Here is an 18,122-nt window from a genome sequence, read left to right as displayed (position 1 = left end):
ATTTAGTAAAGCAATTAATTTCTACACTGCATATTTGCTTACTATATTTTAAAGGTAGTTCTCACCTTTTCAGTATTCCTTTTAGTTAATAATATTCAGCTTGTCACTTAACCTGCTGCTCATTGCTTAAATCTCAACAAAAAGCCACAGAAGAAAACCAAAAAGTTGATATTTAATTGGGGGCTTTCAGAGTAAGTGAATGGAATTGCTTTCTTGGGTAGTTGATAGAAAAATAACATAGTATTAAAATAAATCAGTTCTTAGTAACATTCAATAACCCTTGTTTCATAGTAGTTTACAACAAGGTTTCCACCTCTGCTAATATTGACATTTGGGGCCAGATAATTCTTTCTTGGGAGGTAATATCCTATGCACTTAGGACATTTAGCAGCATCTCTATCCTCTACCCACTAGATGCCAGTAGTGTCCACTTTCCTCAGTTATGACAGGAACTAAAATGTTTCCATCCACTGCCAAATGTCCCCTTGCGGTGAAGGGCAAAATTGCCTCTATTTGAGAACCACTGCTTTACACTCTGTATTCAAGTAAGGGAGAAGATATTAATAAAACTTTCTGCTCAAATGAAGGCAGTTCTCTTATGAGATAATTTCAGCAGAAGGTGAAAAATTTCTTTATTCATAATACTTGAATTGCTTATAAGCTCCTGTGTTTAATTTCTACTAAGAATTCTAGCAGCAATTTTCATTTTGTTGGGACTTTACTCAGTTATAAAGAATAAACCTTAATTATATGCACAATAACTTTGAACTTAATGTTCTCTTATATAAAACCTTTGAGAGGAGTGTGGAGGATCAACCACAGATAGACTTGCATTTAATTATTTTGTTTCTGTGAAATCACTTGTTTTACATCCTAATGTGTGTGTCTTTCTTTGAGAAATAACTATCTTCTGATTTTAAGAAAGTAAGTTCAGTTTTTAAGTTGTATAGTGATTTATTTGTTATTGAGAATTAAACTGCTTAAATGGCTTTTGTTTTGACAAAGCAAATGATTAGTAATTATATAGTGAGTGACAATTTTCTCTCTCTCTTTGCCTATTTCTAAGGTCGATGAAGAATTGGTAACAAATTCAGGAAAATTCTTAATTTTGGATCGAATGCTGCCAGAACTAAAGAAAAGAGGTCACAAGGTGATACTTTTGATTGGGATTTTGATTGCTTAATTATTTCTTACTAATCAGTATAGATACTAAGATGTATTTAAATTTCAGGTGCTGCTTTTTTCACAAATGACAAGGATGTTGGACATTTTAATGGATTACTGCCATCACAGAAATTTCAACTTTAGCAGGCTTGATGGATCCATGTCTTACTCAGAGAGAGAAGAAAATGTAAGACTACAGTGTCACACATACTTAACTTTTATTTTGTAACTCCTATCTTGGTTTCTGAAGTAATGAAAATAGAGCCACAGATTTATAAGACAGGAATGACAAAAAATCTTGTGGTGGAATCAAAAACAACCATTTTGATTTAGTACTAATAAGTCTTAATGTATCCTACTTAATCATGACTGTAAGAATATTGGGATAGCAGGAAATTCTTGTCTGACCTTTTGCTCCTGTTCCCATTTTATTATGAAAATTTCAAACATGTAGCAAAATTGAAAGAATGTTACAGTAAGTAACTGTAAATCTTCCTAAAATCATCTGTTAGCATTTGAGTATACTTTTTAAATCACATAACTGATAATAGCATTGCTGTGTCCATTTAACATTCCACCATCTTTTTAGATGTATATCAAAATAAATTATAAATGATACTAAATTGTTCTTTAGTGACTTCAGCATATTTTATCTTTTGAGGTAAAATTTACATATCTGACGTAAATAAAATAAAGTATACATTTGCTGAGTTTTGACAAAAGCATATGTAAATGTATCGCAAACCCCTGTCAAGATATAGAACATTACCATCAGCCCAAAAAGCTTTCTGTGCTTGCTCCTAGTCAGTTCACTCTTTCCACCCATTCTGTCTCCTACACAACTGCTACTGATTTTTGTCATAATTTTTTTACATAGCTTTTCTTATTTAAACATCTTTGTGATGTATAGTTTTTAACAAAATTAAGATCTCTTTAATAAAATAGCTACTTATAAAATAAAGTTAATGTGAGCACAGATTTTATTAGTTAACCTAATTGTTTTACACATCTGAATGATTCCTTTGGCCCCCAGTGATAGGTCTCTAACACTTGTAATAACTTATTTTTTTTTCTTTTCTTTTTTTTTTTTTTTTTTTTTTTTTTTGAGACAGAGTCTCGCTTTGTTGCCCAGGCTAGAGTGAGTGCCGTGGCGTCCTAGCTCACAGCAACCTCAAACTCCTGGGCTCGAGCGATCCTTCTGCCTCAGCCTCCCGGGTAGCTGGGACTACAGGCATGCGCCACCATGCCCGGCTAATTTTTTTTTATATATATATCAGTTGGCCAATTAATTTCTTTCTATTTATAGTAGAGACGGGGTCTCGCTCTTGCTCAGGCTGGTTTTGAACTCCTGACCTTGAGCAATCCGCCCGCCTCGGCCTCCCAAGAGCTAGGATTACAGGCGTGAGCCACAGCGCCCGGCCTTCTTTTTTTTTTTAATATATGGAAAGCTTCACGAATTTGCATGTCATCCTTGCACAGGGGCCATGCTAATGTTCTCTGTATTGTTCCAGTTTTAGTATATGTGCTGCCAAAGCAAACACTAACAGCTATAATTAAAAATAGTTTTTTCCTGCAGTCTTACTGGTTAAAGCTAATTTCTTTATTTGTTGTGTTTACATCCTTTTTGCTTTTAGATGCACAACTTCAACACAGATCCAGATGTGTTTATCTTTTTAGTGAGTACACGAGCTGGTGGCCTGGGTATTAATTTGACTGCAGCTGATACAGTTATCATTTATGATAGTGATTGGGTAAGTTGGAAGCATAGCAAATGCTTATTATATTTCCATTCTGAATTTTTAATCTTTTATTGTATACATTACTATACATTACAGTTTCATTTATATATTCTGAATAGATTCATTTTCAGCTAAGAATCATTTATTCATCAAGTTTTCTGCATGTAAAAACCTGAAATTTTTTCTTTGCAATATATAAAATTTTTTCTTATGATTGCCAGCTATGTATAATGGTAACTTTATCTGTGAAGGTACTCTAAGAGTCTAAATTAAGGCACCGTTATTAAAAAGTTTCTGATTTGATTATGCATGTTGACTTTACCTATATAAGTTTAAGTTACTTTTAACCTAATACTATTAAATATTATTTTTCTTTTTAACTTTAAGAATCCCCAGTCTGATCTTCAGGCCCAGGATAGATGTCATAGAATTGGTCAGACAAAGCCAGTTGTTGTATATCGCCTTGTCACAGCAAATACTATCGATCAGAAAATTGTGGAAAGAGCAGCTGCTAAAAGAAAACTGGAAAAGTTGATCATCCATAAAAGTAAATACTTATGTAGTACTTTTTGTTTCAGTTATCCATTGTGTGTCGTGAATTTTTATAACTGTTATTTTCTTTATTAAAGAAATTAGTGCTGCTTGATATGACAGAATTTAAATAAGCTGTGGAGAATTTGGAGCTGCTAAAAGCCTAAGCTAAGTTGCTGGCTATACACATACAAGAAAGTATATTAGTGAGTATACAAGAGGAATAGAGGGGTAGAGAAGAAAGGGTCAAGGATAATCTTAAGGCTAAATATCCTAAACTCTGTCATAGGGAATTTGGCATGGTGTTAATGCATATTCTTGATCAGAGATTGGCCTGTCAAAAGTTTTGAGAAAAATTCCAAACATCTTGTAAGTTTAGTATGTTAAATATTAGAGTATTAACAGTGTGTTGAGGTAGTGCTTTAAAAAAATCTGTTTACTTTGTTGAACCCTCACTGTTTCACAAAATATTTGACTGTAGAGTACCTTTTTCATATTTTAGGACACAGTGTATTAGTGTTTTTAATCTATAAAAGATTCTGAGGAGGAAGGGAATTGAAGTTGGTGAAATGTTTTATGTTCCCTGAGATTCCTTGGAGCAGTTCTATTCATTCAACATTAAATTCTGGGCTAGGCATAGGCTCGCACCTGTAATCCTAGCATTTGGAACATCAAGGTGGGAGAATCACTTGAGGCCAGGAGTTCAAGACCAACCTGAGCATCATAGTGAGACCTCCTCTCTATAAAAAATTTAAAAATTAGCCAAGCATGGTGGCACACGCCTGCAGTCCCAGCTACTAGGGAAGGTGATTTGAGAGGATTGCTTGAGCCCAGCAGGTAACAGTGAGCTATGGTCACACCATTGTACTCCAGCTTGGATGGCAGCGAGACCCTGTGTCAAAAAAAATTTGTTTTAGAAGAGAAATTATATTTGAATAAATGGCTTCATGGCTTCCTGGAAAAAGTTGAAAATTATCCATGTAAGTTGTCAAGCCTAGAGAAATGGGAGCATCATAATAATGTTAAAATATTGAAAGTCATTGTCATTTTATTATTTTACTCTTTTGCTTGAAAATACTTTCTCCATGGTATCTGGATTTGAGGGAAGAGTGGATTAGATTTTAGACAAAATTAATTTGACTTGATGGAACATTCAGATTATAGTTGGAATTTGCACTGGAGGGGAAAAAGGAGCTTTGTCCTAAGATTTTGTATAAACTAAAACATTGTTACTTGTGCTGCTTTAGGAGTTAAATGGTGAAATAAATTATATTTTGCTTAAGTATTGAATATAGTTTCAATTTAGAAAAGGCTTATCCATAGTTTTATTTTCTTAAATTCTATTTTTGGTATTTTAATAGATTAATTTTACAGAAAAAATTTGAAAGGATTTTTTAATGTTGATAATTTTTAATTCAGATATAATATACATATAATAAAATGCACATATCTTAAGTGTACAGCTATATGAATTTGGACTGCTTTTCCCAAGCAGACATAGCATTTTCTACTCCTATCAGCAAAGTCTGAGAGCTTCAGTTATTTTTCTTGCTTACCAACACTTGGTTTTTTTCTGTCCTTTTTAATGTAAGACATTCTGATTTGTAATATATAGTTTTAAAAGGAATTGTAATGCTTTGAATTTCTTGAAATTTTTTTCTAGATCATTTCAAAGGTGGTCAGTCTGGATTAAATCAGTCTAAGAATTTCTTAGATCCTAAGGAATTAATGGAATTGTTAAAATCTAGAGATTATGAAAGGTAAGATTTTTTTTAATTTTAGAAAGATGTCATTTATAGTTTTGATTTATTCATAGAGACTTGAATGTTTTTTTCATAGGGAAGTAAAAGGATCAAGAGAGAAGGTCATTAGTGATAAAGATCTGGAATTGTTGTTAGATCGAAGTGATCTCATTGGTAAGTACCATGCTTTATTTTTTAATGGAAATTTTGAAATATACACATAAATAGAATAGTATGCTAGACCCCTTATAAAGCAATCTGTTTAGCCACTATAGTTTACAACATTTGTCCATCTTGTTTCATTGCCATTTTTCTTTTGTCAAGAGTATTAAAACAAATTTCAGATGTCATGACATTTTTGCACATACTTTATTATGCATTTTTTACTGAGGATATGTTTTTAAATAGCCACTATGCCATTATTACATTTAAAAGACTTGACACTAATACCTTAATTTTGTCTATTATAGTATACAAGGTATATAAGGATAGTTTAACAGCTGAAAATATTAATATGATTCACATTAATTGAATGAAGGAGAAGTAGATGATGACCTCATTAGATGCCCACAACTAATTTGACATAACAGTATAACAATCTTCCTAATTCTTAAAACTAGATATAGAAAAGAAAGTTCTTTTGCTGATAAAGAACATTCATCAAGGAAATTACTAGTAAAATCAAGAATAATCAAGATAATAGCTCTCATTCCTACTGTAATTGTGCAGTGTAGAAAGAAGTCTTAATACCATAAAATAATAAAAATAGGTTAGAGAAATAATAAGAGTCCAAATTGCTTATATTTGGAGATGGTCTCATATTATTCTTAGAAAGTCCAACAGAATCCAGAAGCTTTTAGAATAGAATTCAGAGGGTTGCTTATGAATTAGTAATATGTGTAACATCAATAATTATTTAGTAAATGAGATATTACAGCTACAAAACTGTAACATGCCTAGAATTAAATATAACAATTTTTAAGGCCTTTATGGAAAAATTATGAAACACTGAAGGACATTTAACAGAAAGTCCGAATAAATGTACAGATTTAACTAATCAAGGTTATGAACGTTTAATGTAAAAAATAAGTTAGTATTCCCCAAACTAACTTAAATTCCTTACATTGCTCTTATAATTAAAATCCTAGTATGACTTCTTAAAGAATAGACTATTAAAATTTATATAGAAGAGTAAAGGGTCAAGAACCAAGACAATTTTAAAGAACAAGATAATCTGTGCCAGGTATTAAGTCTTATTAAAAAGAATTGGCACATCATATGATAAATTGAATAGTGTTATGATGTGGTGAACCTAGAAAGACATTCAGACTTTTCATGGAAGATCAGTAAGTGACAGAATAGCCTTTCAAACCAGAGAAGGGAAATTCCTATTAATCAGTATATGATGCTGGGTAATTAGTAATCAGCAGAGGGAAAATTAACTTACATCCTCCTCACCTCACTCTGTATTTATGAACAAATTTTAATTACATTAATAATCTAAGGCTGGGCGTGGTGGCTCACGCCTGTAATCCTAGCTCTCTGGAAGGCCGAGGCGGGCGGATTGTTTGAGTTCAGGAGTTCGAAACCAACCTGAGCAAGAGCGAGACCCTGTCTCTACTATAAATAGAAAGAAATTAATTGGCCAACTAATATATATAGAAAAAATTAGCCGGGAATGGTGGCGCATGCCTGTAGTCCCAGCTACTTGGGAGGCTGAGGCAAGGCAGCAGGATCGCTTGAGCCCAGGAGTTTGAGGTTGCTGTGAGTTAGGCTGATGCCATGGCACTCACTCTAGCCTGGACAACAAAGTGAGACTCTGTCTCAAAAAAAAAAAAAAAAAAAATCTAAGCATGTATTCAGAACCTACATATTAAAAGAAAATTTTAACTTAAGAAAATGGAAAAATATGTTTATAACATTAGGATTAGAAAAGAATTCTTCATGTTATAAAACTCACAAATTATATGAAAAGAGTGGTAGATTTTTGTTACATTAATATTAAAGTCATCTTTAAAACGGATGATACCATAAACATGTAAGACAAAAATCTCAAACAATATCCGTAACATATAAACAGATACAAAATAACTAAAAACAAGAAAAATAGACTACATAAGAATAGACTATTGGCCGGGCGCTGTGGCTCACGCCTGTAATCCTAGCTCTTGGGAGGCCGAGGCGGGCGGATTGCTCAAGGTCAGGAGTTCAAAACCAGCCTGAGCAAGAGCGAGACCCCGTCTCTACTATAAATAGAAAGAAATTAATTGGCCAACTGATATATATATAAAAAATTAGCCGGGCATGGTGGCGCATGCCTGTAGTCCCAGCTACCCGGGAGGCTGAGGCAGAAGGATCACTCAAGCCCAGGAGTTTGAGGTTGCTGTGAGCTAGGCTGACGCCACGGCACTCACTCTAGCCTGGGCAACAAAGCGAGACTCTGTCTCAAAAAAAAAAAAAAAAAAAAGAATAGACTATTACCAGGAGAAAGAAGTGTCAGTGACCATACAAATGTGACTGGAAATGAGAATAATACAAACTAAAATCAATACAGCTTTACTCCATAGCTGTCTCATTGACAAAAAATTTAAAAGACTATATTGACAGTGATTCTATATGTTTGTAAAGGTAAGTTTTCAATGGTGTCTTGCTTTCTCAGTTTTTAAACTAACCATGATTGGGCTTCTTTCTAAAACATGTTTGAGAATATAATTCAAATTGGTATTCTCTTTACTGCTCTGTAACTGTATCTTACCATAAATTCAGTAGAAGAGATTTTGCTTAGCAAGACTGATGCTTCAGATTTATGTGTTCCCTAAAAGCTGATCATAGTTATTCAGATGAGAACAGTGTACCTTTTTGATTTTGCTCTTAAATCTTACTGATAAAGGAAGAGATTGCTGTGTATTATTGTGAGTTTTTAAAGTTTGGAGAGATGACTTGCTTCCTATAAATCATATTGGAAATTTCTTTTATGATTTCTTTTCAGGTTCTTAATACTTCTAAAAAACTACCTGTCTTAATATTTTTTTCTTAGATCAAATGAATGCCTCAGGACCAATTAAAGAGAAGATGGGGATATTCAAGATACTAGAAAATTCTGAAGATTCCAGTCCTGAATGTTTGTTTTAAATTGGAGCTAAAAATGGCTTTTAGAAGTTCTTGTTTACATCTAATAATTTGCTGATACTGGTTTTGAAATCCACACTGTCTATTTTACTTTTTTTGATTATATCAGTTTATATAATGTAACTAGTACCATTGCATACTTAATAGAGGATAATTTTCTGAGCCTTATTAAGAACAAAGAAGTATCCATATTAAGATTGGATTTTTAGTTAATTTTTGAGACTGGGTAGTACTCTTGGGTACAGGCTGATATGTACTTAACCACTTCCAGATTTATACAGTCTTCCTGTGGAAGTTTAGTAAATGTTTTTCTTCCTTTCTTTTAGTAAAATGGTTCATGGGTTTTTGGTACTTCAATTATGGAGTAGGCTTTTGATGGGAGGAGATGGGGATTATGCTTTTTGTTGTTTAAGCAAGAAATTGTTTGATTTTAGAGTCTATTTCTATAAGATAGTTTACCAAATAAATGTTTATTATGAAATGATCTTATCAAATTATTTTTTCAGGAAATTGATAAGTGAAATAATAGCAGAAGACTTGACTGGCATTGGGATTCAATATTACTATACTGTTTTGGTTTCATTCACTAATACTACTAATGTTTGCATATGTCATACAAAGATTTAAACTGAACATTGGGCTAACACAGAAGGCTCTGGAAGAAACTGTAGGTCTTGATAAAAGACCAGAACTTGGACATGGTATTGTATCATGCAGGACAAAAACAGTACAAGAGAGGAGAGCCCCTGATAATTTATATAGTAGGAGTTTAAATAGGGAGAAGAAAACAAGAACTAGGAATATAAGTAGTGCAAAAATGTATAGAGCATAAAGGCCAAAAAGGGCACAATTTAGGTCCTGTGTGAAAGAATATCAGACTATGAGACAGGAATCCTGATGACACCTGAAGAGAAGAAATGCCCCCTGAACCATACATTTCTGTGCTGGTTGTTTATCTCGGAAAAATGTTACTGTTGTCTGTATGTTCAAATGCAGATCGCATTATCTGTGCCTTAGGATAAGGGAACTAGGGCTCAAAAAACCAACTATTTCAACAGAACAATTGGCCAAAGAAAAAGACAGACTACGGAGTAGTTTTTTATTTTTTAAATGAAAATGTTTAACAGTCATATAAGTGTGCTAAGTCTTGCTTGAAATTTATGATCCTGACATTGGTGAGTTGCTTACAAGTTATACTAAATTTTCCCAATTCTCTTACATTCTCCTAAATAACTGTTTCATAGCTTCATCTCTGTCATTACATCTCTAATATCTCCTCACTCTCACCTTGCTCCCTGTTGCACTGAGCAAATATAAACAATTAGAAAAGACTTTTTAAAAACTGTCACCACTGCATCTGTAAACCTAGTGGCATATGTGTCTATGTATCCTTTCTTTTTCTTTCCTTTTTTTTTTGCTATCCTGTCTTAGGTATACCTTTCTTTCTCGTTGTTATGTATATTGCCTATCCTAACCAGAGCCAACTGATAAGTCTTATTTCTTTAATAGCAAAACTCCTTGAAAAAAGTTGTCTGTATTCACTGTTTTTAGTTTGTTCTCTTCCATTTTTTCCTGAGCCCATTCCAGTCAGATTTTTCTTTCTGTAGCATTTCATACAGTTGTTGGCTCTAATCCATAAAACAGTTTCTTTAGTTGGCTCCTCCTAGCAAACACATTGGCCTGGATTTTCTTCCTACTTCTCTGCCTCTTTCTCATTCTCCTTTGCTGTTTTTTGTATCTTTGTCCCTTAAACATTGGAATGTTTTAAGCATGCTTTAGGACTCCATCGATGGTTTTATCTCATTTCTTTAATACCAACTGTGCTGATGATTTTTGATTAAAAATTACATCTCCAGCCGGAACCCTTCTCCTGACCCCCAAACTTGCATATCTAACTGTCTGCTTGGTATTTGAAAACTCACACTGTCCAAAATCTGAACTTTGATCCTCTCTATCCAAATTTGCTTCTTTTGCATTTTCCTTATTCAATAAATGGCAATTCCCAATTGTTTAAACCAAAAAATCTTGATGTCATTTTTGACATCTCTCTTTTCCTCAGTTCACATCTGGTTCTAAAGGAAGTCCTGTTGCCTATACTTTGTAAATATGTCTAGAATCCCACTACTTCAACATGTAATAATGGTCTCCTATATCTTTTTAGTGTATATATATAATAATTACTTGTTGATATTATCTCTGTGTAAATATTGTCCTTTAGGTAAGCCATGGTATATGCTGATTGTATTTTCACTCTTGTATAGCTTTTTACCTCTGACATTAATAGTTCTCTTTTTTACCTATCAGTAATTTTTATCCAGACTCTCCAGAAGTATAAATCGCTCAATATGTTCCAACAGATCAGGTGATTCAGTGGTAAACTTACCCCCTCAAATACATCTTATCCTCCCCACCCACACTCCTACCGTAGCATTCTTTAGTGTGGACTGTAGAACAGATTAAATCTGAAACCTTCCTTTCCCCTTCTAGATATTTCTATTGGCTATTTCTTGTTTTGGAATCACTGTTTACTGGATCTCATGTCTTCCTCTTCCTTGGTTTATTCCCTCAGTTTGGTTGATTATGTTGTCCATCGTTTTCCTGAGAAAAGGATTCAAGGAAGATGAATTTTTTGAGAACTTGTGAATCTGACAGAGTTTTTGTTATATGCCTACATTTGATGGATAGTTTTCAGTTTGAGGTTTTAGATTAAGGATAATTTTCTCCTCAGATTTTTGAAAGTTACTCTATTGTCTCAGTTTCCAGTGTTTCTGTGAAGAAATCTAGATACTTTGATTTCCAGTCCTTTGATACAGGGACCTGCTTTTTTTTTTTTATGTGAACTTCTAATATGTCTTTGTCTTCTGGTTTCTGAAATATCACAATGATGTACCCTTGGTGTGGATCTTTTTTTGTTTGTTTTTACTGTGTTGTAAAGCTCAGTCTGAATAATCTGTATCTCTTAATTCTTGGAAATTTTCTTGAATGATTTCTTTGAGGATTTCGTCTTCTAATTATTTGGTCCTCTTTTCTGGCTAGAACTTTTTAAGGTCCCCCCACATTCCCCGGGCAAAGTCTTATTTCATTTAAATGATTATTCTCTTGGTTTATTCTTTTTTTTTTTTTTTGGAGACAGTCTTGCTCTGTTGCCCAGGTTAGAGGGCCGTGGTGTCAGCCTAGCTCACAAAAACCTCAAACTCCTAGGCTCAAGCAATCCTCCTGCCTTAGTATCCCAAGCAACTAGGACCACAGGCATGTGCCACCACACCCAGCTAATTTTTTCTATTTTTAGTTGCCTGGCTAATTTTTTTCTATTTTTAGTAGGGGTCTTGCTTTTGCTGAGACTGGTCTCAAATTTCTGGCCTCAAACGATCTTCCTGCTTTGGACTCCCAGAGTGGTAGGATTACAGGTGTGAGCCACCATGCACAGCCTGTTTGGTTTATTCTGTCTTTTATTTTGGATGCTTTTTCAAATGCCTTGGGATAATTGACTGTTCCTCAAATTTAAGAGCAAGGGATCAAAAAGCTATAAGGAATCTCTCTAAGCTCCATGTATGGGGTTTGTCAACAGGTGAATTGTACTGCAGTGTGATTTGACATGGCTATTTGAAGTCCCCTAATTATGTGTATCTGTAGATCTTTTCTGAGAGAAAAGTCCTCCAATCTCTTGTCCTTTGTGGGTATATACCTTGCGAGTTTTCTTTTTGAGTGAGAAGGAGGGAAAGGGTATGGAGATCTTACTATTTAAAATGTTGATTTCCTTAGTATTCAGTAAGGTACTGCACCCTATCTATATCTGGATTCCCCAATTCCAGAGAACCTCTGATCACCTTTCCAGGGAGTGAACACTTCAGTTTTCTTCTAGTGCAAGGGAAAATTAATCACATTACAGGGAGGTGTGGGGCCTTTAGGTTTAACTGCTTCTTTCAACCAATTCTGGGATTTTTTAAATGACAACCTGTATTCAGAACTGAGACTTCCAGTTCACTAGTCTTTTGAGACAGTTACCATTCATGCATTTATTTTTGAGTTTCCAAATTCTTGTGTTGTCATCTGTTGTCCTGGGAGTTTAATTTCCCTTTCATCCTTTTACTGTCATTTTAGTTTTCAGATTTTAGCCAGGGACAGAAGGAACAGGTATCGTGGACTAATTTCATGATACTGAAACAAAAGTACTCCCTGCTTTATGTTATATAAAAGATTATTCTCAAACTCAGCCTTGTCTTCTACAACCTGGTCCAATAATGAAAAATGCTTTATTAGCTTATTTGTTTAGTGAGCCATTATTCCATATTATTAGACAGTTCTTGAATGTGTTAAGAGTTATGGTGAAAGTAGCATTTGAACATTTCCAAGCAATTGTTTTTTCTTTTTCTTTTTTTTGTGAGACAGAATCTCACTCTGTCACTAGAGTGCAATGTTTGTACCTTACTGCAACCTCATACTGTTGGGTTTAAGTGATCCTCTGCCTCAGCTTCCTGAGAAGCTGAGACTATAGGCGTGAGCCACCATACCCAGCCCAAACAAATGTTTTTGATGGAATCTTTTACCAATGTCTTAGCAATTACATATGATTTTTTAGTCTTAGCAACTTGAGACAATACTTTGTTTTGTTTTGTTTTTGTTTTTGCTTTTGAAACAGGAGGTGTCTATCACCCAGGCTGGAGCACAGTGGCCCAGTCATGGTTCTCTGCACCCTGGAAACCCTGAGCTCAAGTGATCCCCCCAGCTCAGCCTTCCAAGTAGCTGGGACTACAGGTGTGCACCACCATGCTTGGCTCATTTTTTTTTTTTTTTATAGAGATGGGGTCTCATTATGTTTCCCATGCTGATCTCAAACTCCTGGCTTCAAGCAATTGTCCCTTCTTGACATCCCAAAATGTTGGGAGTATAGGCCTGAGCCAAGAAGGTATAATAGAGTATAAGAAGGTATGTAAGAAGGAATAACAATAAAGATAATAATTTCCAAGCCGTAATGTTTATATTAAGAACATTAAATAAGTGCCTCTGGTGATTTTAAATTCCATATACTTTTTTTCAAAGAATTATTTTAGTTTTGAACTTATTCAAGTTAATGTATTAACGTTTTTAAGATTCCATTGCTATATTAGCCAGTACATTTCACAAATAACTATAGTTTTTAATACTTCACCATCAAGTATGGTTACAAAAATCAAGCCCAGGGAATTATACTTACAAGTAAAATGAAAAGATCTCTTTTGGTCTTCATTCCTTTGGAATCACTTACTGTCATAATTTGATTTGCTACCACTGCTACATTCAGAGAAGATATAACCCTTCTTGTGAAATCTAGTGGAGCTCATCTATGATACACATTTTACATCCCTAATTTAGTTAATAATATAAAGTCTAAATTAAATAGGCTTAATTAAAAATTAAAATGATTTGTAAAGTGAATTACAAAAATAATTTTTTTACAATTTTGTATACTGTATGGGGGTCTTAAATTTATTTTTCCTCAAGAAGACACCCTAGGGCTTATTTTTAGGGGATGTGTTATTTTTTTTTAAGTACAGTACAGCAATCTATATTTATTCAAATAGAGTTAAATCGTCTTCTTCTGGAACATCATTATAACTCTCCAAACCCCGAATTCCATTCTGAATTTCTTGCTACCCCAATTTCTCATGTCAAGCAATAGAGCTCTCATGGAGCAGATGAGAAGGGCTGCTCGTTGTCTTTACTGCTCCGCGAGGATATGCATGTTTTGTGCAAATACGCTGCGTAGCTGTGCCCATCACTAGGTCTTATTTTCGGGGTAGGGCTTATATTGCACAAATGCTTAGAATTCCTGCTAGGGCTTATTTTATGGATAGGTCTTATTTTCAGGGAAACACGGTACTTTTTGCTTACAGTCGGCAAACTAAGCTTATTATACTATATGTTGATACTACATGTTGTATTGTAGTTTTGTTGAGCAGGACAGGAGTTCAACAACACTGCCAAGCTAATGGCAATCGAACATAATAAAGATAACTCTTTAGGTATTACTTGATAGCAGCATAATTGAATATCAAGCACCTAATGCCAGCTAGCTGTACTTGATTACAGTGTTGTTGGTCAACCATATGATCTAGAATGTGCTTATAAATTTGTTTGAAATAAATATGCACTTGAAACTTACTCGTGAGCTATGTCCACAACTTCCAGCTTAAGTACACCAGGCCTAAAGGGTGAATTAACTTGTCCATAATTTTTCCTATTGTCTCTTTTATAAATCTTCTTTTTCCTCTAGCCAGATAAATCTATAGATCAGCCCCTAACTAACATCTCTAGGTCTTTTGTTTATTTCCTCCTGAGTCTTAGCACTTTAAATTTCTCTGTATCTTTCGCTGTCTGTTGTACTTACACCACCTGAAGAGATCTTCTTTGACAGTGGTCGCATTATATGAGCTATTCCTCTTCTCTAAGGGATTTTAGAACATTTACAAAATAAAGTATGCCTGGCTCTCTTTATGCTAAGTACTCCACTGCAACCTGCCCACTTAAGGTGATAAAATAATGATTTATTTCTTTTTTGGCTATAAGAAGTCATTTAAAGAAATGTTTTTAAACAGTGCAGTCACTACATACAATTGGCAATTTTCTTTTTTACTTTTTATTGAGGTGTAACACACTCAGGACAGTGTTCAACTTGTTGTTTACTTTTCGTCTATATCCACCTGGTAACTACAATCCAGAGTCCAGAGTAAGAGTGTTTTTAGCATTTCAGAAGGTACACTTTGCCTTCATAATAACCCTATCCCAAAGTAAACCACAAACCACTCTTCTAATCTGTATCATCATGGACTAATGCATAGCAAAAGTTGTGACAGGTATGTGAATTAGTGATGCTTGGGAAACATTAGATTAATAAAAAGACAAGTTCTCTTAATATAGATGAAATAATACAACCCCTGGTAAGAACAAATCAGTTATACGTATATGTGCCTCTCTTATTCTCTGTACCATTTATTACTGAATTTTTGAGTAAGGATTGGGGCTACTGCTGTTAACGCTAATATTCTGTTTGGATATTTGATATGAAATGAAACTCAGTTTAATGTTTTCCAAAATTGAGATCTCTGACATAACTATCTTGTGCTAAGAACCAGACACAGATTCCTTTGGGAACATGAGGTGTTTACCCTGTGCCTGTACCCCTACTTGTTTCTCCATTTTCTGTTGATTCCTCTTCATCCTGGTATGAGGGTGCAAGAGAGAATTGGTACAAGACAACTTAATCTTGGGGGAGAAGATAGGAAAGTTCAGGTTTGAGCAGACCTGAAGAAAGGCACCAGCAACCCCAAGGTGATCTTTAAAAATCGAAATTGATCAATATTTTATTGTTTAGACTTGATATTTAGTTGTGTTTCTCAGACATGGTTGGCTTCTTGCCATTCAGGTTTTGGCTCACATTTCACCTCAATGAATGTTCCTTATCTCCCTCACAAATATCCCACTGTTGCCAATCTGTCTGCCTCATAATCTCCACAAGATTAGGCATCCTGCCTGTTTTGTAACCACTATGTAAGACAGCATGTTGGAAACAAAGCAGAAATGAATTTAGGAAAAGCAAGTGAACACTAAATAAAAAATCCTAAGTTTTAGAATTAAAGAAAAGTCAAAGATCTCATTGGATTAGTTTATCAAGTGCTAAACAGAAAAGTTAAGGAAAAGTACACCTGGATGCATCATAGTAAAAATAAGAGCATTAAAGACAGAATCATCTAAAGCTCCTAGAGAAAGCAGGTCACCCATAAAGGAACAATGATCAGATAGATGATACAACAGTAAAATAGAAAGTAAAAATTACTGATATGTTGAAGGAAGAAAATTGCAGCCTACAGTTTTTTGTTCATCTGTAGTATTTAAACATGAGGGAATAGTTTCAGACATGCAAGTCCTGAAATTTGCTGCACAAAATAAGGTAAAGTGACTGACCCAAACCTGTGAAGTGTGTTGGAAATAGCTTAAGGTAGAATACACGTGTCTTGACATGGCTCTTCCCTCCTACCTGCACTGAAGAGCTCCATAATTTTTTTTTTTTTTTTTTGTTTAGAGACGGTCTTTTACCCAGGCTTGAGTGCAGTGGTTGGTTTTAGCTCAGTGCAGCCCCTGCTGGGCTCAGGCAATCCTGCCTCAGGCTTCCTGAGTACCTGGGACTACAGACACCTGCCCCCATGCCCAGCTAATTTTTGGGAGGCTGGGGGGTTAGAGACAGTCTCACTATATTACCCAGGCTGGTCTAGTACTCCTGGGCTCAAGTGATCCTCCTACATAGGCCTCCCAAAGTGCTAGGATTATAGGCATGAGCCACTGTGCCCAGCCTCCATAATTAATTCTTACAAATATATGCCGTTCTACTGGCAAGGCAGACTTGTAATAGCCAACAATCAAGGACGTGAATGAATTTCAAGCTTCAGCTGATGTCACTAAAAAAGCAGCCTACACCTTTGGAATTAGTTCTGCTGTTATCCAGAACTGCGTAGCTTTTGAACTACTTCCTTTAGGTGAGTATACTTATCACCACTGCACTTTTAATACATGTATTTCTCTGCATTAGAAGTGTTAGAGAAAGGTACTTTGATTTCCTCATAGTTTTATAAACTTAGTTCCATAATACAGCATGGTAGGCAAAGCCTGGCTCTGGCAATTATAAACTGCATTCTGCAAAAATGAGGGAAATAATAGTAACTTTTACCTCAGTGATGTGGAGTTTAAACGGCTTAATGTATGAAAGGACATATATTAAATTCAATGGTACCTCAAGGATATGGATGAATGAATACACCTTATGTACCATGTACATAAAGTGCTTTATGCAATGTCTACAACTTAATGTTCAATAAATGAAAAGTACCACCACTACTACATTTTATTAATAGTAATTTTATTGATGGTAATTAGTAAACTACCGAAGAAAGTACTCAAGCAAGAGGGCTAATACTTAAACCATAGAATCATTTTACTATGCTATTATGCCTCTCTAACACCAATTAGAAGTGTCCATTCCTTGGACCATGGCATTATCTGATTTATTTCTGTGAAAGGGAAAAGAATTCTTTTTGCCCAAGTTTCATTTCTCATTTCTTCTGCTGTAAATATGTGCCTGCAATTTTGAGGCATTTTCCTGGCTTGCAGGATCCAAAAAGAAGTTAGACTTGAGCATGTTATATGAGGAGAGCAATTGTAGTCCAGAGTGAGTGACCTTCCTAAAATCTTTTGACATTTGACCTGACAATATAGAGGGTGAAAAAGACACAACCTTCTACAGCATGCAATAGAAAGAAGACTTGGATTTCATTTACTGATGTGTTTGATGTACCAACTTGGGTAAGACAAGATAAGTAAATCTCTTTCTTTGTATGATAAAGCTGATCATCCTTGCCCAACTTTGTTTATGGGTTTCTTTTGCATATCAAATAAGATAGAGTATGTGAAAATGTACTCCATATTATCTCATGAATTGCTTTAAGGGATGATTAGACCACCCTTGACTATAGCCAGAATCTGGCCTAAGAGAAGAAGACCATTCTATACCTATAAAAGTTCTAGCCAGAAAGTAAACCAGTATTTTGGGGCATAGTTATAATGGGAAAATGAAATCCTAATTTTGAATAGCCCAAATCACTGCTCTTCATAAACCTCACATTTCAGTCAGTGTCTTCTGCTCTACAAAAAATAGAAATATGAATCACAAGAAGCAATGCAGTTTGTGATTAAGAGCATGAGCCATACGGTCAGCTCTGGGATCAAATCCTCATTTTGTTTCCAGCTAGCTGTGTGACTTTTGAGAAATTAGTTAATCTCTTTGATC

At 34.7% G+C, this 18,122-nt stretch overlaps 1 protein-coding gene and 1 non-coding gene across 4 annotated transcripts in view; one reads left to right on the top strand and one right to left on the bottom strand.

Moving 5' to 3' along the window:
* The window catches only part of HELLS (helicase, lymphoid specific), a 43,700-nt gene extending 34,914 nt beyond the window's left edge, over positions 1 to 8,786 (top strand). For all 3 annotated transcript variants that reach the window (XM_076009960.1, XM_076009961.1, XM_076009959.1), the window contains 7 exons: positions 1,067 to 1,150; positions 1,232 to 1,351; positions 2,799 to 2,915; positions 3,291 to 3,450; positions 5,098 to 5,194; positions 5,274 to 5,350; positions 8,214 to 8,786. In XM_076009960.1, the coding sequence (XP_075866075.1) occupies positions 1,067 to 1,150; positions 1,232 to 1,351; positions 2,799 to 2,915; positions 3,291 to 3,450; positions 5,098 to 5,194; positions 5,274 to 5,350; positions 8,214 to 8,308 (750 nt within the window). In that variant the 3' untranslated portion in view covers positions 8,309 to 8,786. The remainder of the gene's footprint in view (positions 1 to 1,066; positions 1,151 to 1,231; positions 1,352 to 2,798; positions 2,916 to 3,290; positions 3,451 to 5,097; positions 5,195 to 5,273; positions 5,351 to 8,213) is intronic.
* Positions 2,599 to 2,705, bottom strand: LOC142875752 (U6 spliceosomal RNA). Its single transcript, XR_012923047.1, has one exon. It is a non-coding gene; the product is annotated as a U6 spliceosomal RNA (small nuclear RNA).
* Positions 8,787 to 18,122: the final 9,336 nt, after the last annotated feature.

Source organism: Microcebus murinus, chromosome 14 (assembly GCF_040939455.1).
Source record: "Microcebus murinus isolate Inina chromosome 14, M.murinus_Inina_mat1.0, whole genome shotgun sequence".
Lineage (NCBI taxonomy): Eukaryota > Metazoa > Chordata > Mammalia > Primates > Cheirogaleidae > Microcebus > Microcebus murinus.
The sequence above is the reverse complement of the archived record's forward strand: the minus strand, read 5'-3'. Positions and strand labels throughout refer to the sequence as shown.